This window comes from Procambarus clarkii, chromosome 6 (assembly GCF_040958095.1).
Source record: "Procambarus clarkii isolate CNS0578487 chromosome 6, FALCON_Pclarkii_2.0, whole genome shotgun sequence".
NCBI classification, from domain to species: domain Eukaryota; kingdom Metazoa; phylum Arthropoda; class Malacostraca; order Decapoda; family Cambaridae; genus Procambarus; species Procambarus clarkii.
In genome coordinates this window covers 24,016,772-24,042,575 of record NC_091155.1, presented here as the reverse complement: position 1 = coordinate 24,042,575, position 25,804 = coordinate 24,016,772, and the positions used below count along the sequence as shown (strand labels likewise).

Genomic DNA, 25,804 nt, shown 5'->3' with positions numbered 1-25,804 from the left:
AGCGGCTAACGTAGAATTTCAGAGGATATCGTCTAAGCATCAATGTACGAGCCACAAGCCTACATTTGGGGGTGTAACAAAATATTTTTGAATAAATTTGTGTAGCTCTAAATAAATCATTAATATAATCCAAAGAGGCGCTTTCCAGAGGTCTCAGATCGATCCCCCAAGATAAAAACAAGAAAGTTTGCAATCAAGCACTTCGAAGATGCAAATAATAATCCTTGTGCCAATATGAGGGTCATATCAAGTGTTTGAAATAATTCCAGCGGTCAAACCTGCCCTGTTGGGGCGCATAGCTTGTTAATACAAGTCCACTGCGGGCTCACCATAGCCCGTGCTACTTGGAACGTTTTGTTCCGCGTAGCTGAATCTAAAACAACAACAACAGCTTGTCAATAAAGCAAATAAATGGTCTAGATTTTTATTTTGAATTCGTTTCAACAAAACCTCGAAGGCGTCGAACTAGTAATAAATTAGATTTTTTGTGTTTATATCCATGTATTCTTACAATCCCAATATTTCCACTTCTTGTTCAGATGTTAAAGAATCGGCTTTTTAGCTATTTAACGTTTCTCAGATCTGGTAACATTACCGAGTACAAACCAATACAAGTTGATAGTTCGGAGTGTTCTGAGGGGCACGGCCATGCATGCCCTTCAGACGGCCTGATCAGGCCTATCCATTCAGACATCACTGTCACCTCTGTTTTGTTCTACACCTGAATAATTCTATTCAGGTGTTCTACATAGTTCTATATAATAGAACTATATAGTTCTACTATTCAGGTGCTCTATATAATAGTTCTATTCAGGTGTTCTACACCTGAATAGTTCAAACCTGTTCTGCACAGGTTTCTGTTTCTGATCATCATGCAGTAAATTAAATCGCCTGTTATCAGGGAAATCCTACTAATAGGATTATCCGGAGTGTATCGTGTATAGAACAAGCCATGTTGGGTCATAATAACACCCAACAAGAACATGGACTTATGAAGAATATTATATAAAATATAATATTCACAGAATACATCTGTGTGCATCTCTCTCTTGCATTTCGTATCATCGTCAGATTCTTAGTTTCGGAAATTGTTTCGTAAGTTGTGTTCAAACTTTGTGATCGCCAGCAAGCACTCAAGAATTGTGTTCAAGTTTGAGGTGATCATTTAGTCCACGCAAGAGCGCCGCAGTTTCGTATCGGATTACGCCCTCTGAAACTTAGTTAACGCATCGACAACTTTGATGCTACTGGCACTGAACGAAGTTCGTGAACGAGAATAAGGTGATTAAAATGAGTAAAGGAATCAAAACCTGACGGTTTATTTTTTTTTTATTACGTCTATGTGGTTCAATGTAAAGCTGTGTACAACACCCTCAATGCCTTCCTTGAGGATGAGGTTTCAACCAGAACAACGCATGTTTACACTTTGAACTTGATAGATTAATTTTTGAAACTATGAACGATTGAAAGATGAAGCAAACTTTGTTTTTTTTTTCTTAATACATAATATATAAAGTTATTCGAACCCTAGAACTCAATATTCTTTTTGATTTGGTAAACAGTGAAGAGCTTCCTGTAGCCTCATAATAACTTTAAGCACATTTTTGAAAAATTGTATCATGATGCCTTCATGCAGAACTTCTTCGACTTCTTCAGCTTAGTCGACTTGCGCTTGTGAATTTTCTGTAGTTCATTAACACAAATATTCAGTTCGACGTCTGGAAATTGTGATGACCAATCACGAGAGCTGATTTTTTGCTAAATTTGGCAATTAATTCGAAAGTGGTTTTTGGGTTATCGTCCTGAGCCCATTTATGACACAGCGTCCTAGTTCAGGGTTGTTTTTTTTGTTAATATTCACACATATTTTGGAATCCATCATTTTACGAAAGGAATCTGGATTAGAGGACACAAAGCAACCCCCAAATAAAAATGATCTGCCTACGTACTTCAGAGATGCGTCTCTCCACTCCACCGGCAGGATATAATTCTCCTCCTGTGGCGCGTCATCTAAACAACCCCAGACATCACACACAGAGATCACACTAACATGATGCATCAAATGAACAAATCCACAAGGGCCGTGACGAGGATTCGAACCTGCGTCCGGGAGCATCCCAGACACTGCCTTATTCAGCAGTGTCACTGACACTCAGTCGATTAAGGCAGTGTCTGGGATGCTCCCAGACGCAGGTTCGAATCCTCGTCGCGGGCCTTGTGGATTTGTTCATTTAACCCCAGACATGTTGTTTGTTTAGGTGTCCAAAGAAATCCGTTTTATTTCATCTGACAACAACAAAAAATCCCAATCGTCATCGAGATATTTTGTGGTAAGATGAAAGAAAAAATCTGATTTGTTTTTTTAGACTCGCTCTTGTGTGATATTTTTTTGGATGCATAAACGGGAACAGAAGTTAGAACAGAACAGTTAGAACTGGGGCCTCGTAGCCTGGTGGATAGCGCGCAGGACTCGTAATTCTGTGGCGCGGGTTCGATTCCCGCACGAGGCAGAAACAAATGGGCAAAGTTTCTTTCACCCTGAATGCCCCTGTTACCTAGCAGTAAAATAGGTACCTGGGTGTTAGTCAGCTGTCACGGGCTGCTTCCTGGGGGTGGAGGCCTGGTCGAGGACCGGGCCGCGGGGACACTAAAAAGCCCCGAAATCATCTCAAGATAACCTCAACAGGAGAATCTTAACCTCAAGAAGAATTTTATCCTCACAGTGACGGATGATGCTGGGTTTGCTTTGCCTCTGGTCCTGATGATCTTTGTTATATCCGAGGGACAGATGGATTATTATATAGATTTAAATATTTTACCCAAACTCCTGAACGTACAACAGCTCAGAGTCGTAAATTATAATTCCTCAGCAGTATAACGTACAAATCCCACCGCAAAATTTATGCCAAATTGTTAAAGAAGCATAAAACAAACGTTCTGGATTAGCCATCACAATTTTCAGACGTTAAAAACATTTGTGGTATGAAGTTCAGTAACCAGGGGTCAGATTCACAAAGCAGTTACGCACGCACTTACGAACCTGTACATCGTTTCTCAATCTTTGGCGGCTTTCTTTACAATTATTAAACAGTTAATGAGCTGCGAAGCACCAGAAAACTGTTTACAACAATAACAACAATTGATTGGGAAGTCTCGTGCTTGAAAACTGTTTAATAAATGTAACCAAAGCCGTCAAAGATTGAGGAAAGATGTACACTTTCGTAAGTACTTGCGTAACTACTTCGTGAGTCTGGCCCCAGTACACTAACGACAGCACTGTAATCTGAAGAAGCTGCAGGAAGTCTTCAAGGAGAAATGGCTACAAAATCTGTACCCAGAAATGTCTTTCACGACGAGAAGGCTGCTGTAGCCCCACCAAACAGACGAAACTGCGACGTTGCTACAACGTACGAACTAGGTTTAACACCTAACAATTGTAACAACCAATATAGCAAGTTGTAACAACTTTCTAATACGTCTTAAAACCGTTATAATAACATGTAACAAACTTTATTACAAGTTGTAACAAGGGACAAGTAACATAGGGACTGTTACGTCGTGAGATTGTAGGGAGCTGCTACTGTTATCGACGCCATAGAAGTAACGAATTACTGATTGCTGTCATTTAAATAAAAGTGAACATTATACATGTATGAAAAAATATGCATTTATTGTGATCAGATATTTTTTTCCCTCTTTGTTCAGAGAGTCTTGCAAACTTTTAAAATGTTAAATGTTAAATGTTAACGTTAATGTTAAAACGTTAAAACGTTAAATGATAACGTTAATGTTAAAACGTTAAATGTTTTCATTTATATATGCAGCAAAATATTGAATGTGCATTTCCATTTGTTTTGCCAAATAGCAACTTCGACGTTAAGTATGAAAATAAAGCATATATTCAGAAACTAAAAAAAAAAATATTGTATACTGTCTATTAGAGTTCTTGTTAAATTGAGACTTTGCCCGGCTTTCCTCAATATATATATTCAACATTTGACTGCAAATAATGAGATGTATTCATTTGAAACTAATTATTAAAAAAAACTAACTAATTATTCTTCACTGAACCCTCATACAATGTTGAAACCTAACTCAAATCACTTCTAACTCATTGCAGGATGCAAATCTCCTATTGAAAATTAGCAATAAACGAGAGAAATATTAACAATGTATTTTAAACATTAATACTTAAACAGTTTCTTAACACACTACTGGCTCTTACTTGACGTCTAGGCACTTACCTTGTGAAGTGCCAGTAACACTCCCTGTATTAAGTTGTAGGAGTGTTACTGGCACTCCTGCTACCTGACCAGGCATGCCGACACTGACCTGGGTCGGTGTCACACATCCACTCCCTGCAACACTGGCCGGGCACTGTGACCAGGTGTGGGTTATGGCACTGGGCGCTGGGCGGGATGCTTTCACTGGGACACAGCGACACGCACGCGTACGTCCCGTTCTGGCGGACACAGACACGGAAGGGGTCACGAAGTGGACAAGCATAAGGAAATGCTGCGTTCGAAATTATACATGTTTTAGATCACGGGGGGTAACATGATTTGGCCACATTGCAGTATTTGAAGTCATAGAGAAATTGATTTTAGGTAAAGGGTGATATTAGGTGGTTGACTATGGCGCGTGTGAAATATTTGTTGCCGAACACTGTAGACAAAAATATATATATAGACAATTGTGATCAACAAAATATAGTTAATATTTGTTTTAATATTGAGGATAGGAAACCTGTTTGGTTCATTAATGTCACCTATACAACGGCTGACGTTCCCTAGAGTGCAACCACAATATATATATATATATATATATATATATATATATATATATATATATATATATATATATATATATATATATATATATATAATTCTATGGTATTAAAGGAGCCTTGCTTTTGATGGAAGTGGAGTTGAGTTGTGTGTCGTCATGGGGGCGGCATATGTCTAGTGTGTCAATGTCTGATGCTGAAAATCGTTCGCGTTCCAAACGCTGTGACGCTGTCAGGTTGTTAGAACAGTCACGTTATAACCTGTCAAACACACCTGCAACAGCAACATTTTCCAGATGAAAACGTTGCGCCGCAATTTGAACGTAACAATGCCAATTGGAAAGCAGTAAATATATTTGTTAACCCTCCAAGTACACAATTTAGTTGCCATATATACGTTCAGAACACATGTGGCTAATGTTCAGAACACATGTGGCTAATGTTCAGAACACATGTTTAGTCGCGAAATGTTTCCGTGATTAAAACAAAAGATGCATAATACTGAAAAATAAAATTCGTTAGTCTGACTAATTCTTTGGCTGTCTATATGAATAAAGTTGGCTGATATATTTTTAGTAAATTAAACTATTATTATAAGAACGCCTGTACAGATTTCCTTGCCACAGTCTAGTCCAGCCACAGTCTAGTCCGACCACAGTCTAGTCCGACCACAGTCTAGTCCAGCCACAGTCTAGTCCAGCCACAGTCTAGTCCAGCCACAGTCTAGTCCGACCACAGTCTAGTCCGACCACAGTCTAGTCCAGCCACAGTCTAGTCCAGCCACAGTCTAGTCCAGCCACAGTCTAGTCCGACCACAGTCTAGTCCAGCCACAGTCTAGTCCGACCACAGTCTAGTCCAGCCACAGTCTAGTCCAACCACAGTCTAGTCAAGCCACAGTCTAGTCCGACCACAGTCTAGTCCAGCCACAGTCTAGTCCGACCACAGTCTAGTTCACCCACAGTCTAGTCCAGCCACAGTCTAGTCCAGCCACAGTCTAGTCCGACCACAGTCTAGTCCAGCCACAGTCTAGTCCGACCACAGTCTAGTCCGACCACAGTCTAGTCCAGCCACAGTCTAGTCCAGCCACAGTCTAGTCCAGCCACAGTCTAGTCCGACCACAGTCTAGTCCAGCCACAGTCTAGTCCGACCACAGTCTAGTCCAGCCACAGTCTAGTCCGACCACAGTCTAGTTCACCCACAGTCTAGTCCAGCCACAGTCTAGTCCAGCCACAGTCTAGTCCGACCACAGTCTAGTCCAGCCACAGTCTAGTCCGACCACAGTCTAGTCCAGCCACAGTCTAGTCCAGCCACAGTCTAGTCCGACCACAGTCTAGTTCAGCCACAGTCTAGTCCAGCCACAGTCTAGTCCAGCCACAGTCTAGTCCGACCACAGTCTAGTCCAGCCACAGTCTAGTCCAGCCACAGTCTAGTCCAGCCACAGTCTAGTCCAGCCACAGTCTAGTCCGACCACAGTCTAGTTCACCCACAGTCTAGTCCAGCCACAGTCTAGTCCAGCCACAGTCTAGTCCGACCACAGTCTAGTCCAGCCACAGTCTAGTCCGACCACAGTCTAGTCCAGCCACAGTCTAGTCCAGCCACAGTCTAGTCCAGCCACAGTCTAGTCCAGCCACAGTCTAGTCCAGCCACAGTCTAGTCCAGCCACAGTCTAGTCCGACCACAGTCTAGTCCAGCCACAGTCTAGTCCAGCCACAGTCTAGTCCAGCCACAGTCTAGTCCAGCCACAGTCTAGTCCAGCCACAGTCTAGTCCAGCCACAGTCTAGTCCAGCCACAGTCTAGTCCAGCCACAGTCTAGTCCAGCCACAGTCTAGTCCAGCTTATGTCTATAGTTTCTGGACCAAGTGCTCTGTGTTCCCGCATGACTCCATGACTGTATCTTGCAGTCGCCTTCAATTGTAATCCTTTTTGTCAGTTTTGTATTGCACGCAAATATTGGAATGTAGGATGTAGGAGATTATGGTTCCTCTCAGGTTATTAACATACAACAGGAACATGTTTGTCATATGACGCTTTGAAACTAGTGACTGGTATTCATCGCCCTCTCACTTGCTCCAATCATCTGCCACTCTGAAAAAAGAGAGATTTGTAATTTTTTTCGCCACTTCTGGTTTCTTAGCATAAGTCTATGACCTTTGCTTGAAGTTGCAATTTTCAACAATTCCATTTTATCAATTGTGTTCTTTCCTGTCGCTATTTTTGAACATTTGTTCAGTCTATTTTTCTAGATTTGGCATATTTAACACCTCTGGTCTCTAGTAGATCTTTTTTTTCAGTTCCAAAAGCATGTGTGTGTGTGTGTGTGCGTGTGTACTCGCCTAGCTGGGCATGCTGGGGTTGAGCTTCGGCTCTTTGGTCCCGCCTCTCTCAGCATCTAGCAGGTTAGTTCTCTCAGCATCTCGTATGGTAAGATCGGAGAAACTAGCCACCAACTAGCATAGGTGGCTAGTTCACAAAAGAATTTACCAACTCGTCGATTTTTTTTTTAGGTTATTAGAATGATTAGGTAAATAATCAAGTGGCGTGTAGTAAATAATGCGAGTGGCTGTTCACTAGTGAACAACCACTGGATGAGTTCCAAGCACATCCGTATTCGGTGGGTGTAACGTGGCCACCAAGCCAAAGAACGCTAAATTTTTACTTCCTGGCAATCTCCGGGTCTGGAAGTTGGGATGAGTTTGGTTAGTTAAAACTCGCAAGAAAATGTTTTCCCCCGACATGCACGATGTTTGCTTACATGGTGTGACACACACACACACACACACACACACACACACACACACACACACACACACACACACACACACACACACACACACACCGAAGAAATATAAGAAAATTCACTTTCGCAAACAGAGTGGTAGACGGTTGGAACAAGTTAGGTGAGAAGGTGGTGGAGGCCAAGACCGTCAGTAGTTTCAAAGCGTTATATGACAGTGTTGGGAAGACGGGACACCACGAGCGTAGCTCTCATCCTGTAACTACACTTAGGTAATTACACACACAACCAGTTCTCAGATGGTTCTCACACACAGTACGGCACCAGGGACTCTTTTTTTTTATATCGTATGATGACTTTAACAACATTCTGCAACATTTCATCAATATTTATACTGGCGAAGAATAAATATAAATTTTTATGACATGAAACGAGTATTAGGAGTTTTGCGTCGTTAGAAAAAATTAAATGTGCAATTTGTGAGGAGTCACCTGTGAGACTCTCCGGACAGGTACACTGGGTGTGAGAGAGGAACTCACCTGACAGGTACACTGGGTATGAGAGAGGGACTCACCTGACAGGTACACTGGGTGTGTGAGAGAGGGACTCACCTGACAGGTACACTGGGTGTGTGAGAGAGGGACTCACCTGACAGGTACACTGGGTGTGTGAGAGAGGGACTCACCTGACAGGTACACTGGGTGCGACAGTCCAGAGTGAAAGCCTCCCCATCGTCATAGGTGTGATTGTTGACGGTACAGCGGACAGGGTGCACTTCTGAAGACCAACAAACACAGATCTTTCAGGACCCTATATATCCCACTAGGCTTTTCCTAAATAAATTAATTAACACTACGCCAGACGAAGGTACGTCCAGCGTACCATAAGAACATAGATATCACAGACTTGTAACACTGAATCACCATCAATTGACTGTTTATAATGGAGTATTTCCAGTTAAAACTATGGCTCATTTTCGTCACTTAAATGGCATCATCTTAATTGTGAAGTCGTAACACAAGGTGAAGTCATAACCCAATGTAAGGGAAAGGGGATTGAGATCTGTGGAAGGGGCTTAAGAGATAGGAAAGGAGGAAGGGTGACTGATGGGAAGGGGAAGGTGATGAAGGATGGGAGCAAGGGAAGAACAGAGCTGTCACATGCGTGTCTTAAGGAAGGTGAAAGTTGCCACATCCATGTCTTAGGGAAAGTTGCCACATCCATATGTCAGGAAAGAAGAGAGTTGCCACATCCACGTTTCAGGAAAAGTGTGTGTTGCCTCATCCATATCACAAGGAAGAAGAAAGTTGCCACATCTTGTACTCAGGAGAGTTGCCAAAACATGCCTCTAGGAAGAAGGTACCGATATGGCTCGAAGAATAAGGAAACGCTACATTATGACCAAGAAAAATGAACGGCCATGTAATAAAAAAGGAGCTGCAAAGGCACGGCTCTGGAAGATGGGCGTTGCCATATAACTAAGAAGAAGAAATACGTTGCCTGGCCACAGAAGAAAAAAAGAGTTGCCACATGAAAATCCCAGAGTTAGAGCTCTCTGGAACTATAAAAGGAAAACGCTGTCACACTCTTTTTCTCTACCAAGGAGAGAAGCATCTTTATTACTTCACAAAACAGCAACGACAACTAACCTCAAGAACTTCTCAGAGTGCTACTTTTATGTGGTGACATTGACCTTTCCTTTAACCCCCTCCCCCTCCCCTCCCTGTCCCCCATACCCCCCTGTCCCCCATACCCCCCCTGTCCCCCATACCCTCCCTCTGTCCCCCATACCACCCCCCCTGTCCCCCATACCCTCCCCCTGTCCCCGTACCCCCCCCCTGTCCCCCATGCCCCTCCTGTCCCCCATACCCCCTCCCTGTCCCCCATACCCTCCCCCTGTCCCCCATACCCTCCCCCTGTCCCCCATACCCCCCCTGTCCCCCATACCCCCCCCCCTGTCCCCCATACCCTCCCCCTGTCCCCCATACCCTCCCCCTGTCCCCGTACCCCCCCCTGTCCCCCATGCCCCTCCTGTCCCCCATACCCCCTCCCTGTCCCCCATACCCTCCCCCTGTCCCTCATAACCCCCCCCCCTGTCCCCCATACCCCCCCCCCTGTCCCTCATACCCCCCTGTCCCCATACCCCCCCCCCCTGTCCCTCATACCCCGCCACATCCTCCACTAACCTCAAATAACATCTGGCCTTGAAAATCATTAGTTGTGGGGACGCGCCCAGCTGACCTTTGACCTAACCACACTATGAGCAGCCGACAATCAATTACCGGACGGGAGCCTTAATGGCTTATGCCGGGCGGGCAACGCGTCTTTTGAGTTTTAGAAAATGGCATTTTTCTTATAGTTCCCAAAAGTTACCGTTGACACACATTAAAAAGCATTTTGTAATGCATCTGTGCAGTCATTTGAATGTGCAGCCCTGGAAACACAAACCGAAACTGTCTCTATTTTCCGCTTGTTACAACTTGTAATAAAGTTGTTACATCTCGGCTTAACGTGTTTATGACGTATTAGAACGTTGTTACAACTTGCTATATTGGTTGTTATAACTGGTTAGGTGTTAAAACTTGTTCGAACGTTGTACCAACGTCGTAGTTTCGGTGTGTGTTTGGCGGGAGTCTATCATTTATATTTCATGTATTTGTATTTTTGTGATCAAGCAGTTCACCCCAAAATACCTGTCTATGCAGTATTAATATATAAATAGAAATACACCGTAAAAAAAAACTATTGATGTAGCATCTAATATTGAAACAGGTTTGAATAAATACTTGGCCTCTGAACAATGCACATACAAACGGGACGGTTTAATAAATGAAGCAACACAGGATAGAAACTACATAATAAATACCATTCAAACCAGGAAAGAGCATGGGGGGGGGGAGGACGGTGATTACCAAGAAATCAAATTGATTAACAAGGATTAACCTACCAGCTGTTACACAATTGCTGTGACATATGGACTAATGAGGTAAGAAGCGTCAGCATCAACATAAAAATCAACAACCATTTTTATCAATTGACCACATCACAAAACATCACAAAACATCACAAAGATTAGTATGGTCAGCGAGATCATCCTGGACATTAAAAAACAGAACTCGTGTTGAAAAGTTGTCAGTAAGGTTACACGACAGGACTAATCTTAGCAGGTTGCAGTCAGGTGGTGCAGGATCTTACTGGACCTTCACCACAGCAGTACTCAGCAGGTTCCAGTCAGGTGATGCAGGTCCTCACTGGACCTTGACCATAGCAGTACTCATCTTAGCAGGTTGCAGTAAGGTAGTGTTGAGAACGCCAGCCGTACTCACCTTGGCAGGTGCCGACAGTGATTTGTGTGGTGCTGTAAACACAGGCGAGCCTCCTGGAGGCGTCGCAAATAGCGGCACTGTCACACGGCTCCCCGGCCTGTCTCGCACACTGCCAGCAGCACCCACACCCGCCTGGCACCAGTGCCACTCCCGGCCCACACTCTGGCACCCGGCCACATCCGTTGATCTACAAGTACACAAGAACACTCAGTTAACATGGACATGCAGTGAACACGGCTCTGCCTCAGTGTGTGTGTGTGTGTGTGTTTCACAGATTCCTTTAAACTTAGACTGCTAAGGTGTGCAGTTGAGCTGGGCAGGAATACCAACTGCTCACAACAGCTATCAACGACGTCAAATGACTATAGAGCAACAGGCACAAGATCTTGAGGAGATCAGGCCAGATATAGGTCGTGATTTCCATGTCTCACCTACCTGGTGGGACAGGGAGATCAGAGATTTTGGTTCATCAAATTTGTTGACAGAGCTAGTTATAGAGCGGAGTATCTGTGGGACTGATACGACGGTGGTTTGCAATATGAGGGAGAAAGAATGTCTTGAAAACACTTAACTTCTTAAGTTCTTAACATATGTTCTAAATGTTTGGACTTTTTATTAAAATGAAATAGAATGTGTGTTCATTATTGTTTTATTTTATTGCAAGAACAGATGACAAGATATTTGTTAACACTATCACATCACAGAGGATGTAGGAGGTGCCTAACAAATTAATCTTTCTTGGAGGCAAAACTTTAAACCAAGATGCCAGAAGCATTTTATTCACTTTTTTACGATTACAGTTATTCAGTTGCTTACAAATTTCTTGTTTATCGATGAAGTAGAAGCAGTGCGTTCATCCACAGATTGTGTCATTGTTTACGAGCAAGGCAAATAACAAGTAACTACTTTCGTAAAATCTGAAACATCCCTTTCGTGTACTTCGTGTTGGTTAAGGGTAACGGATGACCGCATGCTAACTAAGCAACCATTTGGTTGTCTAGTTGTTTCACCTGTTATAGTTAGTTGCACCTGGTCGCAGTAATGCAGTTACGGGTGACTGCTTACTAAGCCTTTGTAAGTCTAGGCAGTTTTACTTCCTCTCGAGTGTAAGTCTTGCAACATACATTTTACCTTTTCATATTTTTCGTAATCTTTGTTCGCATTTTGTTTGTTTTGAATTGTTTACAAGCTGAGCTGTGTGTGGGGGGGGGGGGGGGGAGACGCACCCTCGCTGCTCTGGCGCGAGGGTTTGTGTGGGCTTGGAGCCTAAGGGGTTGAGAGGGTGTTGAGTAATGGTAGGGTTGTGTTGGTGAGGGTGTATGTGGCGGGGGAGATACAGTGGGTGTTGGGGTGGGGATGTGTGTGTGTGTGTGTGTCAAGGTACTGAAGTCAAGGTGTGTGGGGTATGGGAAGGTGGCTATGAACGTGGAGAGGGGGCTTGTTGTGTGAGCTGGAGTGTATTGGAAGAAAGTGGTGTGAATTGTAGGGAAGGATGTGTTGAAGGATGGCTGGGTTCACGTGTGGAGGTTGTTGATGTATATGGGGGGGGGTGAATAGGGGTGAGGAAAGGAGAGACAAATAGCTACCATGTTGATCAGTCCGGCAACCAGGAGGCCTGGTCGACGACCGGGCCGCGGGGACGCTAAGCCCCGGAAGCACCTCAAGGTAACCTCAAGGTAAGGTAACCATCCACTTACCCACATATGTGGAGCATGAATATGCAGAGGAAAAAAGTTTGTTTTAGGGAAGAATGCGTGGGAAAGGAATTAACTGATGTGTGGAGAGAGAGAGAGAGAGAGAGAGAGAGAGAGGGAGGGAGTACATGTGTGGGAGCCAATTGTTTGTCTCCAACAATATAGTCAATTTATTGAAGTTAAAATGGTTCAGATCACTTCCCAAAGCCATTCATCGAAATAATCGGCCAATGGGTTCTCCATTTTTATGTACAAAATGTAGACTGTCACATTGGGCAATAATTTGTATATTAATTTGTTTCAATTTGACTCGATTTGAAGCCATGACTCGGGACGTGCTTCCTTCACTACCAGCAACACCTTGCCTAAATTGTCTAGGCCAATCTATGCATAAACCAAAACTTTTACCAATAAACCAGTATTCTTTATTAGGAGATAAGGAAATATGAACCGTAGGCTCCGATTGATAGGGTATGAAAGGCTTTGAATGGTGTTGGTAAGAATGGAGTGTCATTGAGTGGGTAGTCAAGATAAGTTGACTAGAGACGTGGGGATGGTCAAAAGTGATTGTGAGGGAGGAAGAGAGGATAGGTTAAATGTATTTAGTCACAGTGTTGAGCGTGTGTGTGGTGTGTGTGTGTGTGTTCTGTGTGTGTGGTGTGTGTGTTCTGTGTGTGTGTGTGTTCTGTGTGTGTTCTGTGTGTGTGTGTGTTCTGTGTATGTGTGCGTTGTGTGTGTGTGTGTGTGTGTTGTGTGTGTGTGTGTGTGTGTTTACTCACCTAGTTGTGCTTGCGGGGGTTGAGCGTTGGCTTTTTGGTCCCGCCTCTCAACTGTCAATCAATTGGTGTATAGATTTCTGAGCCTACTGGGCTCTATCATATCTCTACCATATGTGTGTGTGTGTGTCTGTTTTCTGGTGCTGGCTAAGGCAAGCTATAACTTTAAGAAACAACTAGAAATTAGAAATTACAAATAAAGATGAAAATGAAAGAAAACCTCGTCGGAGACGACGCCCCAGGAAGAGCCGGCTGGAGTAGCCCCAGGAGGAGCCGGCTGCCACGACAGGTCTCTCATCCCAGCCTCCATTACCGAAGACAATGACCGAAATGGGGCATAGTCTGGGTAAAGAAATAAGAAAAAGCTTTCTCCTTGCCGAGAGGAGAGACTGGGTTAATGGAGCATTGAGTTATAGCCGGCTATATGAGACGTGTGAGTGTGTATCCTCGAGTTATGACTGTATGAGGGGGGAGTGTAGCCAGTTGTGACTGTATGAGGGGGAGTGTAGCCAGGAGCTGTGACTGTATGAGGGGGGGGGAGTGTAGCCCCAAGCTGTGACTGTATGAGGGGGAGTGTAGCCAGTTGTGACTGTATGAGGGGGAGTGTAGCCAGGAGCTGTGACTGTATGAGGGGGGAGGGGAGTGTAGCCCCAAGCTGTGACTGTATGAGGGGGAGTGTAGCCCCAAGCTGTGACTGTATGAGGGGGAGTGTAGCCCCAAGCTGTGACTGTATGAAGGGGAGTATAGCCCCAAGCTGTGACCGTATGAGGGGGAGTGTAGCCCCAAGCTGTGACTGTATGAGGGAGAGTGTAGCCCCAAGCTGTGACTGTATGAGGGGGAGTGTAGCCCCAAGCTGTGACTGTATGAGGGGGAGTGTAGCCCCAAGCTGTGACTGTATGAGGGGAAGTATAGCGAAGTGTTGACGTTCTGTTGTGAGGGGATTTACCTCTAGCGCCTCTGGCTTATTTTTTTCTCTCTTTCTTTAAACAAAGCAACGTTCAGAATTTTCATTTTGCAACATTATTTGGTGACAGTTTTTCTCCTTATTTTTCTTCTTGTTAGCAACAAAGGAAGTTTATTTACTTAATTCGGAAGTAAAACGAAATATTTCTTCAAAACGATTCACAAATATGGAATATATCCAACTTTTTCACAAGTGAACATGAACATTATTTTGAATACTTGAAATTATTGAACGGGAAAGTGACTGCAAGTTTCTTAGCCTACAAAATGTTGTAAATATTTGAATTTGTTTACATAAAGTTGTTTACATAACAAAGCAAATATTTTCTCAAAGTGTCACAGGAGTGATGCATCTATAAGGTGATCTTGCTGGCCTGTTCACAACTCGTGAATCATGTTCTCATGTTCTTTCTTATGTTTTCATCCATGTTTTCCTTCACGTTCTCATTCAAGAAGACTTGATTATTCAGCATTTAACTTGCATTGTTTCCGGGAAAAACTGTCTCCGCGGCCCGTGTTCGTACGTCCTCTACAGTGCATTCAATCCGTTGTTATAGTGAGGCGTCGATTACTGAATAACAACAACGGCCGTGTTGAAGATGAAGATGAAGCCACCCAAGAGGTGGCACGGGCATGAATAGCCCGTAAGTGGTGGCTCTTTTGAGCCATTACCAGTATCAAGAGCTGATACTGGAGATCTGTGGAGGTGCGACTGCACCCTGCGTGACGGGAGATGTCTCCCGTGAACGGCCGTGTTCGTGCAACCGTGTATAAATATCCTTAGCCATCAGTCGGTGAATGGCCAAATACAGTCTGTCAGGGAATGTCCAAATTCTTGAAAACCTTCCTTTTTTTTAAGGGTGATACGCAAGCCACTGACGACGGGCGGAGATTGTCTTGATAGTTTACGCTTTTTCGTTTATGTCTGACGTTGTTCCTTTCAGTGTTTTCTGTCCATAGAAATACTTCTTCGTTTAAACGTTCGTGATATGGGCGAGGCAGTAGATATGCCTCCATGCGAGCCAGTAGGTATACTGAAAAGTTGCCTTCCCCCCTTTAGTCTTTTATGTAACTCGACTTAAAATTCATATTTTCCGCACTAATATCTCGTTCTATTCCACCCTTTTCCCCAACCTCGTCACCCTCCTTAACTCGACGTCATTTTATCCTCCCCTCACCCTAGCTCATTCACCCTCCTCACCCCCTCACCTCATTCACCCTTCCTTTGTCTGCCTCATGACTCTCCTAAACCCCACAACCCCCCCTATGCCCCCTTCACCCTCTCTCACCCACCCCCTCCCCCTTCCAAACACATGAGATTAAACAAAATAAAGTGAGTCAAGTTTAACTTGATTTGGATAGTTTGTGTTTAACGAGTGTTTCAGTACTTGTTGAAGCAGTAATGTATGCTAGTATTACTAGTAACTTAGTACCTAGTAAGGTATCCTAGTATTACTAGTAACCTAGTACGTAGTAAGGTATCCTAGTATTACTAATAACGTAGTACCTAGTAAAGTATCCAAAGCCCAGGCTTCTGGCCTCGTCGAAGCGTCCCTCACACAGCTCTTCCGGCCTTTATTTCACATTTTAAGTTCCTCGTTTTTTTCCTACCAACACAGTAGGAAATACTCACCACTGTGGTACGATGAACATCAAATTATTATTATTATTAGAGGAACGACTCCGACCGTCCCATACCCGAGACAAGTCACCCTGCAAAGTTGGCTGAGGCGAACTTGAACCTCAGTTTTATGCCATTTCCCACTGAATACTTAATATTCTGCATGAATATTCCCTTACTTAACATCTGTAAGTTACTTGGTATTCGAATATAATGAGTAGATATTACACAACGTAAGGGATCATTGTGATATTCCTATAATGTTATAGTCCTTAGTAAACGCGTCATTGTAATCACAAATATTAAAATGAAAAATTTTCATGAAAATTCTCTGTAGTCGGATCGTCTACCAAACTTTTTAACACCGGTGATTTATTGATGAAGATTAAGACATCTAAGAAGTGGCACGGGCATGAATAACCCGTTACCGGGTTAACACCGGTATGTTGCTTTAGATTCAGCTACTGGGAACAAAACGTTCCAAGTAGCACGGGCTACGGTGAACCCGTAGTGGACTTACCTGGCACAGGAAACGGGGCTGTAACTTATAACAGTGGTATGTTGTTGTTGTTAAAGATTTAGCTACTCAAAACGAAATGTCCATGTAGCACGGGCTATGGTGAGCCCGTAAGATCAGTGGTAATCCCTGACAACGTTTTATAGAGGGGGCGATGAGGTGGGCGATTACTCGGGTGGGGTCGCCCAGGAGGGGAGAGCTGTGTACTGGAAAATTACCTGGTGGGGAACTGGTGGGGACGCGACCAGCATGCAGTTACCAATTACGAAACTGTCGGTGAAACCCTAGATGGTAATATTTAACATGTGCAGGAGTTAAGGTATGGGGTACTTGATCATGTAGGGGGATGGTATGCTGGTGATGGTATGATGGTGTGGTAGTGAGAGGTGGTTGTGTGGTAGTGAGGGAGGGTGGTAGACTGGCTAGTGTGGTGACGACGTATTACGCTCAGCACGAGGCAGGCAATACATTAGATTTATCATATTACAACATCGCCCTACTGCTCAGCGCTCAGAGCAGAGCGCTCAACGTGCAGGTGGCGTCTGCTCTGTTGTAACCTTGTGTAATGATTGACTGTAACAAGGCAGGCAATTATATATAAGTTAAGCTCCTCACAAATTACAGAAATTACCTCCAGGTAATCCTGAGTTGGTTGTAATCTCTCCTGGAATGATGTGGGCTCCTCTATCCGTCCGTTCGTCCGACCGTCCACTCGTTGGATCTTCCGTCCATCCGTCCGTCCGTTGTCCTTATACGCATCAAATCGCCTGTCCACCTGTGAACAAAATTAATCCTATTGTATTTGTTGATCAAACCACACACTAGAAAGTGAAGGGACGACGACGTTTCGGTCCGTCCTGGACCATTCTCAAGTCGATTGTGGCCAATTGTAAATCCTATTGAATATTGAATATTTTTGGTATCATTAATATCAACAATCATATTTTTGTTAATACAATACTTGCTACTCGTAAGGATAACGAACGCGGGCAGTGGAACAGACATCAGACACCAACATTAACTCTTCTGTGTCAAGATATATCTTTGGAAGCATAGCTGCTGCTCCCTTAAGTCGTACCACTGGAATCGTTTCACTGGCTTCCCACTGTTAGGAATTATCGATTAGAACGAGCTTACTTCGTCTGTTAAATGGTTTACGTATATTAGGAACAGGATGGGCCATAGTACCGGCCCTCGAGGTACTCCAGCCATCACCTCTCTCCATTCTGAGTACTCTTGCTCTGACTCTTTGCTCTCTTCCTGAAAGGTACCCCCTACATCCACTTTTTCCTATACACCAGCCTGCTGTTCTAGTTTACAAAGGAGACTCTTGTGAGGAGCGATGTCTAAAGCCTTCTTGCAATTCAGGAATCTGTTATCTGTCCAACACACACCCATGTTTTATAGTTGTCATCTTGTCATTGAACTCATATTGTCCCTTGATGAATTCACGCTGATTCTTGGAAACAAAAATTACAAAATTCTTGTTCTAAGTATTCTACGAGCTTTCTTTAAATTAGTCTTCAAATATCTTGCAGGGAAGACTTGTTAATAATACCGGCCTGTAGTTGCTTTGTGGGTTTAGATTCTGCTACTTGGAATAAAAAAGTTTTAAGCAACACAGGCTACGGTGAGCCTGTCGTACTCACCTGACACAGGAGATGTGCTGGGGTGGCGCCTGTCTTCCTCCGTTCTTATATATATACCAAATTTACCACTTTCCAAATTTCAGGTAGTTCGTCCGTTTTTAGTGAGGAGTTGAAGACTGTGGCAAGTGTTAGTAGGCCCAATGCTGCAGTGCCACTTTTATGATCCTTGGTGAGATTTTGTTCGGGGCCTGTGGCTGTCACCACATTCAATGTCTCGGATTTCCCTATTTCCTCCGATGTCACTCCTATTTCGATATGTCTACCCTTTGGTAGTGCCTGTTCCATTTGAAGTCGTTGATCTACGAGCCGCTCTCCGGTCTTAATATCTTCCTGGAAGCTTTAATTAATCTTGTCGCCCACAATCATATTCTCTGTATGGTGGCCTCCTCTCCTGTGAAGCCTTTCACTTGTTCATTTACCGACATCTTCCTCCTCTTGTGTGTACTCACCTAATTGTGCTTGCGGGGGTTGAGCTCTGGCTCTTTGGTCCCGCCTCTCAACCGTCAATCAACTGGTGTGTGTGTGTGTGTGTGTGTGTGTACTCACCTAGTTGTACTCACCTAGTTGTGTTTGCGGGGGTTGAGCTCTGGCTCTTTGGTCCCGCCTCTCAACCGTCAATCAACAGGTGTACAGATTCCTGAGCCTATCGGGCTCTGTCATATCTACAACTACTGTCTACAACTACAACTACTGTCATATCTACATATGTTGTGTGTGTGTGTGTGTGTGTGTGTGTGTGTGTGTGTGTGTGTGTGTGTACTCACCTAGTTGTGCTTGCGGGGGTTGAGCATTGGCTCTTTGTTCCCGCCTCTCAACTGTCAATCATATGGTGTACAAATTCTGGAGCCTATTTTGCTCTATTAAATCTACATTTGAAACTGTGTATAGCGTCTGCCTCCACATCACAGTGTGTGTGTGCGTGTGTGTGTGTGTGTGTGTGTGTGTGTGTGTGTGTGTGTGTGTGTGTGTGTGTGTGTGTGTGTGCGTGTGTGTGTGTGTGTGTGTGATGTAGTGGAGCCAGGGGAGAGAGATTTACGGGATGAGGGAGGACAAGATAACATAGCCACACGGGAAAAAAAAGAATCTGATAGGACTTGTAAACAAGTGAAGTTGAATCCTGCCCCTTCGCAGGCAGGTTAAATACAGGTTGACATTCAATCATGGCGTTGGAAATATGAGGAGGAAGCTTGCGTGCGTCAATTGTTACTTTGAATATGCTCCGCTACAGTTTTGCTCTCACCTGTTGTTACCTGGGGAGCATAAGAGACGTGGGATCTCTGGATTGTTTCAAGCGTAGGTTGGACATGTATGAATGTGCTTGGGTGTATATATATATATAATATATATTAAAGGGGGTACAACCTCTGGTGCAAGTGTAGGGACCCATAGCCTAGGAGAAGAAAATAAAGAGTTCTCAGAGAAGACCGTGTGGATCCTCACTGAACAATTTGATATTTTCTTCTCCTACCACCCCTATTCTTTTTGTATGTGTATATATATATCTAACTTTATTTTAAAATATCATTACACAAAAAGGGTTACAACATTGGTTACATGCAGGGTACAAGGCTACTTTTCACAAGTTCCTCAGATGGCGGGCAGGAGCCATGGATGCAGTGAGCATTTCCCCTCTGGATCGCCACACTAAGGGCACTGAAAGAGAAAACTAGCGGCTTTAGGGTCTCTAATTGTTTCAATTAGCTTGGAGCTCAACTCCTTCAAAAAACTAGCAGTACTTTTACCCCAGGCACCAAGTGTGTCTGTGGCAATGGGGACAAAATTGTAGTGGTGATCAAGGTCTCTGTATTTACGTGACATAAATATATATAGGAGCAACCTGGTATGCGACAAGAAGTATTATGTAGCTTACTTTGTTCTCATTAAGTAACGTTTTGGCAACGCTTCCAATTAAGTGGTGGACGTAGAAATGCGCGCTACGTAGAGAGGTTAAATCAAAATTAGAGTTTACCACTTATTGAAAAAGAAACACATCGGAAGACTTGATAACTAAGTGCCATGGATGCGTATGAAAATAATGGTAAGAAAGGTTTCCAGATTCGAGCCACACGAGAGAACAAGAAGACACACACGTACACAACCTGTAGGAGAGTTGCACGAAACTGTTATTAATGAGTCTAAAATATGGAAACCTTAAAATTGTGCAAGGAAGCCTGAACACGTGTTTGACGTCTTTCGTAATTCACAAGTAGATAATCGCCGTCATCCAGAACCGGTTATTCACCTAACATTCACTCTGTCATACACTGAAAAATCACATTAACGTGATATATATAAAAAAACAAATCCACATGAACCTCGATGAGGGTTCGAACCTACGCTAACTGCTCCCAGACGCACATTGGTCATTCCAGACGCATCTGTCATCCACTCTGGTGCGCACTACTAATCATTCATTGCACAAATAACACAATAACCACAACAAAGACTGAAGGCCAGCTCTCAGCTGTGGCACGTAAGGAAGCTTCGTTATTCATCATCTCGGAGCCTGCAGCTGGTCCCTCACCCTCGCCTGGTGGGGCCGGCGGCACCAGCTTGTGAAGGAAATGCTAATAACTCCGCTGAATGCCGGTATTTAATTACGGGTTCCAGTCGGATGCGTCGCCCATCTTAATCCTCCTTCATCCGATTCCAATTATCCTGTTCGGCCGCCCTCACGGCCTGGATTTCTGCAAGGCTTCGTAGAAGGCTTGAGGGACGAAGAGCGGCTCCTCTTCGACGCTGTTCTCTTCTCACGAGGCTTCGTTTAATGATTGTTGCCCCTTTGTTGACACTTACCAATTTGTACTTACCCATCTGTGTTTGTAGGGATCGAACTGTAGCTCCTGTGCCCCGTCTCCAGTAATCAAATGGTGTGGTGCCAGACCATCCGTTTGAATTATGTCGTACATACATTTTGAGGTTTGAACATTGTTCCTTTGTTGTTTTTAGATTCAGCTACTGGGAACAAAAAGTCCCGAGAAGCACGGGCTATGGTGAGCCCGTAGTGGACTTATCTGGAACAGGAGCGGGGCTGTGGTGAGCCGGTAGTGGACTTATCTGGAACAGGAGCGGGGCTGTGGTGAGCCGGTAGTGGACTTATCTGGAACAGGAGCGGGGCTGTGGTGAGCCCGTAGTGGACTTATCTGGCACAGGAGCGGGGCTGTGGTGAGCCGGTAGTGGACTTATCTGGCCCAGGAGCGGGGCTGTGGTGAGCCCGTAGTGGACTTACCTGGCACAGGAGCGGGGCTGTGGTGAGCCCGTAGTGGACTTACCTGGCACAGGAGCGGGGCTGTAGTGAGCCCGTAGTGGACTTACCTGGCACAGGAGCGGGGCTGTGGTGAGCCCGTAGTGGACTTACCTGGCACAGGAGCGGGGCTATGGTGAGCCCGTAGTGGACTTACCTGGCCCAGGAGCGGGGCTATGGTGAGCCCGTAGTGGACTTACCTGGCACAGGAGCGGGGCTGTAACCTGTTGAATATGGAGATTGCCTCTACTACATCTTCTCGTATTGAGTTCCTCTGCCTCACCTCTCGTCCTTGTCCCACCGTTTGCCTCAACTCTCTTTCTGTCCTACCATCTGTCCCCGCACCTAGTCCTGGTCCTACAGCTTGTCCCCGTTCATCCTGATCCCATCCCCTTTGTTCCTTCGCCCTGATCTCTCCTGTCTTTATCCATTTTATCAATACATTTTGATATCTTATATGTTGTTACCAAGTCCCACGTGTTTCATTTCTCCGTTGCTCTAAGATTTACTAATTTAAGTCTGAAGTTTTCCTCTTGTATGACAGCGTCTTACCTTCTGAGCAGGTCATTCCAGCTTCCGTATAGTCTTCAGCACCAGGACACTGTTCACCTCCAAGGAGGGGTTGGGGGGGGGGAAGACTTCAAATTGACTTGCTATATAGTCGTTATGGCTTAGCGCATTCTCCTGATAATTACTTTACCTTCAGGTACAGCCACTTTGACTGGACGGTAGAGCGACGGCCTCGCTTCATGCAGGTCGGCGTTCAATCCCCGACCATCAAGGTGGTTGGGCACCATTCCTTCCCCCCCATCCCAAATCCTTATCCTGACCCCTTCCAAGTGCTGTATAACCGTAATGGCTTGGCGCTTTCTCCTGATAGTTCCTTTCCTTTCTTGTTTGCTTGTTTGTTTGTTTTAGATTTAGCTACTCGTAACGAAATGTCCGTGTAGCACGGGCTATAGTGAGCCCGTAATTGTGTTCGGTTATTCGCGATAATTTTGTTTCTGTGATAGCAATACGCTCACATTGTTGTCTGGGTCTCTCTTGTAACTCGTTGACGAGGTGTAGTTCGTTGTTAGTATTGTTGTAGTCGTCCCTCCGTTGTTATAATGCTTGTTGCCTTTGGTGATTGACACCTGGCGTGGCTGAGAAGCAGGTGCCCGAACCTGTACCAAAATTACGTGAGCACACACACACACACACACACACGCACACGCACACACGCACACACGCACACACGCACGCACGCACGCACGCACACACACACACACACACACACACGCACACGCACACATACTCCCTCTCCCTCTCGAATAAATCTCTGATATTACGTAATAAACAAGTCACAGCTAACATTAATGGCTGCAAATACTTCTCTCTTCGGCTTGCTGCCACGCAGCTACTGAGCCTCACCGTCGGCAGCAACTGGTGCAAGGCTTCCAAGACCTCACAGTTCTTTCTCCTTCCGAACTCGTAAATGGACAGACAGACATGGGGGCAACAAAATTTAATCCTGAATGGTCGCGGAAATCAGCGGTCAAAGGAGGGAGAAATATGTATTCTCTCTCTACATGTGTTACATGGCTTAGGAGTAATTAGCCATCCTCCCCTGGTGGTGGGTTGGCCATACTCGGGAGGGTGGCCAAATGTTAAGGGTATATCTACTAATATCTACCGGTAGATACTTGATTTCGAGCACTGTGAGATGGATGCATGGATTTCGAAGCCCATTTTCTTTGGGAAGAAAGGGACACTATGTATTTTTGTTGTATCTCTGGAGGTCTTCAGGTCATTTTGCCACAGTCGATTGCTGTGAGACTTTCCATTGATGACCGCGTTTATAATGAAGGTAAGGGCGAGATATATATATATAGGACCTTGTTGAGGATTTGCGATGTACTCTTATGGTGTAAAGTTGCACAGGACCGGAAGATGCATTGCATGTATGCTGCATCATTGCATACATGTTGCACTATTGTAACATGCAATAATGTGTATATATGCAATCCTATCGCTGTTGTAGCTGGTGCGCCAACGACTACTCTCAAGACATGATCAATTTTTTCCCCTGAAATTATTACTTTTCCGGGATCTCGACATCGGGTCTAAATCCAATCAATCCTTCGGTACTTAATGAAGCACGAAACGCCAGGGTCTTATGCAGGCGACGAGTCATAATAACGTGGCTAAAGTATGATGACCGGACCACACACTAGAAGTTGAAGGGACGACTACGTTTCGGTCCGTCCTGGACCATTCTCCAGGGTCTTACTGCCGCTTTGTGTCCAGTGTCACGTCTGCGTATTCTTGGAAATGGGAAGGATGAATGGAAACGAAATGGAAATAAGTAGAACTTTGATCACATAATTTAGCTGGAAATAGGACTTTGATCACATAATTCAACTAGAGACAGGACTTTGATCCAATAATTTAACTCAACAGGACTTGTCTAACCTCTCTTATCGCCCCCTCCCCCACCTCCCATTTCCTCTGTTGTTGTTGTTATAGATTCAGCTACTCGGAACAGGTTCCAAGTAGCACGGGCTATGGTGAGCCCGTAGTGGACTTACCTGGCACGGGAGTGGTGCCGTCTCTGCCCCATTTCCTCTTTCGCTCTTGTATATGTATGCTGTAATAGGCATAGTAAAGTGGCACAATTATTGGCCTGTTTTAAAGTCATTATACCCGTGGTCACGTTTTGGTCAGGTGTGTCATAATAACTTTACGGCTTTGCTGTCAGGTTTGCCATCTTACTCTAGCTGTCTTTTAATAGGATATTTCATATTTCAGTAACACTCGATGCCAAACAGTCAAGGGTGCTTTGGTAATCCCCGAATTGCCATAAAATAAGGGTTGTCCCCTGGTAATAAGCTGGTTGCCATGCATTCTGAGGTGTGGGCTGCTGCTGGCACCGTATTGGCTGCGAGGAGTGTTGGTAGTCGCCGTGCTGAGGACTGCAGGTTCGAGACCCGCTGATGAGGTCCCCGACCACACATTGGTTTCCGATACGCTTCCTATTAAATAAACTCGCCCCAAAAAAACCTTCCCCGTTCAATTCACTTCTGCAGTACATGTTGTTCACCTCTGTAGTACATGTTCACCTTTGCAGTACATGTTGTTCACCTCTGCAGTACACCTTCACCTCTGCAGTTCATGTTGTTCACTTCTGCAGTACATGTTCACCTCTGCAGTACGTGTTGTTCACCTCTGTTTTACATTGTGCATCATTCACACTTATTTTTTTGCTTCTCGTTTTAAGCACCGTTGTTCTCAGTGTTCATCAGTAATGAAAAGTCTAATTCCTGAAGCTTGTGCTCTACGGAGTTGTTGGTGCTAGCCGTGAGCGATGTGATTTGTTGGTGTGTGTGTGAATGAATGACTTTACACGTTCATAATGCATACGATACTGAAAGGATTTTTTTCTCATGATAATCGTATTTGTGCAATTAATGAGCGCTTTCAAACATGCAAATTATACGCCATTATTTTGCCTGCGTAAGTTTTCTGTGCGTATGACTGGGATGTATAACATACAGGGTGTGGAATAAGTTTTTTTCTAATGATTTCTCTCTTCCTCCTCTTTTTTTATCTTAAAATCTTAAAAATTCGTAGCTCAAATGAATTCGAATTTGAAATTCAATTCATGATTCGTAGCTCAATTGTTATTAGTTTTTTCTTTTCAGTTTTCATTCGTCGTTATCTTTGTCGCACTTAACTTTCCCCTCGTGTAAGTTTTCTTAAATATACATCAATGTTTTGTACGAAATATCATCAAAAGTGCACAGTCTCTGCCTGAGCCACGACCTGAGCGTCAGGCGTATCAGTGAGCAGGACATAGAAGTGCCTTCGTCAGAGGAGCAGTTAGGGTCACGGACGACCCGAGAGCATTGACGGGCTGGCGAATAGGGACGACCCATGAGCGTTGTCTGAGGGGTGAAACAACCGAGGCTCAGGACAGCACGTTGAAGGACGAGACTCGACGGTGCTCACGAAAAGTTTAGCCATTAAGGGATGGTTGTGACCAGAAGTTTAGGTAAATGACTAAGATATATTTAATTAAATGTGCGACGGTGCGCAAGTTTGTTCCCCAACGCAGCGTACCGTGGCGAGAGGTTGATGACACAGTGATGTTACCGTGACGAGAGGTTGATGACAGTGATGTTACCGTGGCGAGAGGTTGATGACACAGTGATGTTACCGTGGCGAGAGGTTGATGACAGTGATGTTACCGTGGCGAGAGGTTGATGACACAGTGATGTTACCGTGGCGAGAGGTTGATGACACAGTGATGTTACCGTGGCGAGAGGTTGATGACACAGTGATGTTACCGTGGCGAGAGGTTGATGACACAGTGATGTTACCGTGGCGAGAGGTTGATGACACAGTGATGTTACCGTGGCGAGGGGTTGATGACACGGTGATGTTACCGTGACGAGGGGTTGATGACACGGTGATGTTACCGTGACGAGGGGTTGATGACACGGTGATGTTA

General features: G+C 44.5%; 1 protein-coding gene across 1 annotated transcript in view; it reads right to left on the bottom strand.

Moving 5' to 3' along the window:
• The window catches only part of LOC123753878 (uncharacterized), a 111,754-nt gene that overhangs the window by 23,152 nt on the left and 62,798 nt on the right, over positions 1-25,804 (bottom strand). Inside the window, exons 4-7 of the mRNA XM_069306826.1 lie at positions 17,051-17,194; positions 10,849-11,035; positions 8,208-8,299; positions 4,333-4,462 (exon numbers count right to left, since the gene is read on the bottom strand). Of these exons, the coding sequence (XP_069162927.1) occupies positions 4,333-4,462; positions 8,208-8,299; positions 10,849-11,035; positions 17,051-17,194 (553 nt within the window). The remainder of the gene's footprint in view (positions 1-4,332; positions 4,463-8,207; positions 8,300-10,848; positions 11,036-17,050; positions 17,195-25,804) is intronic.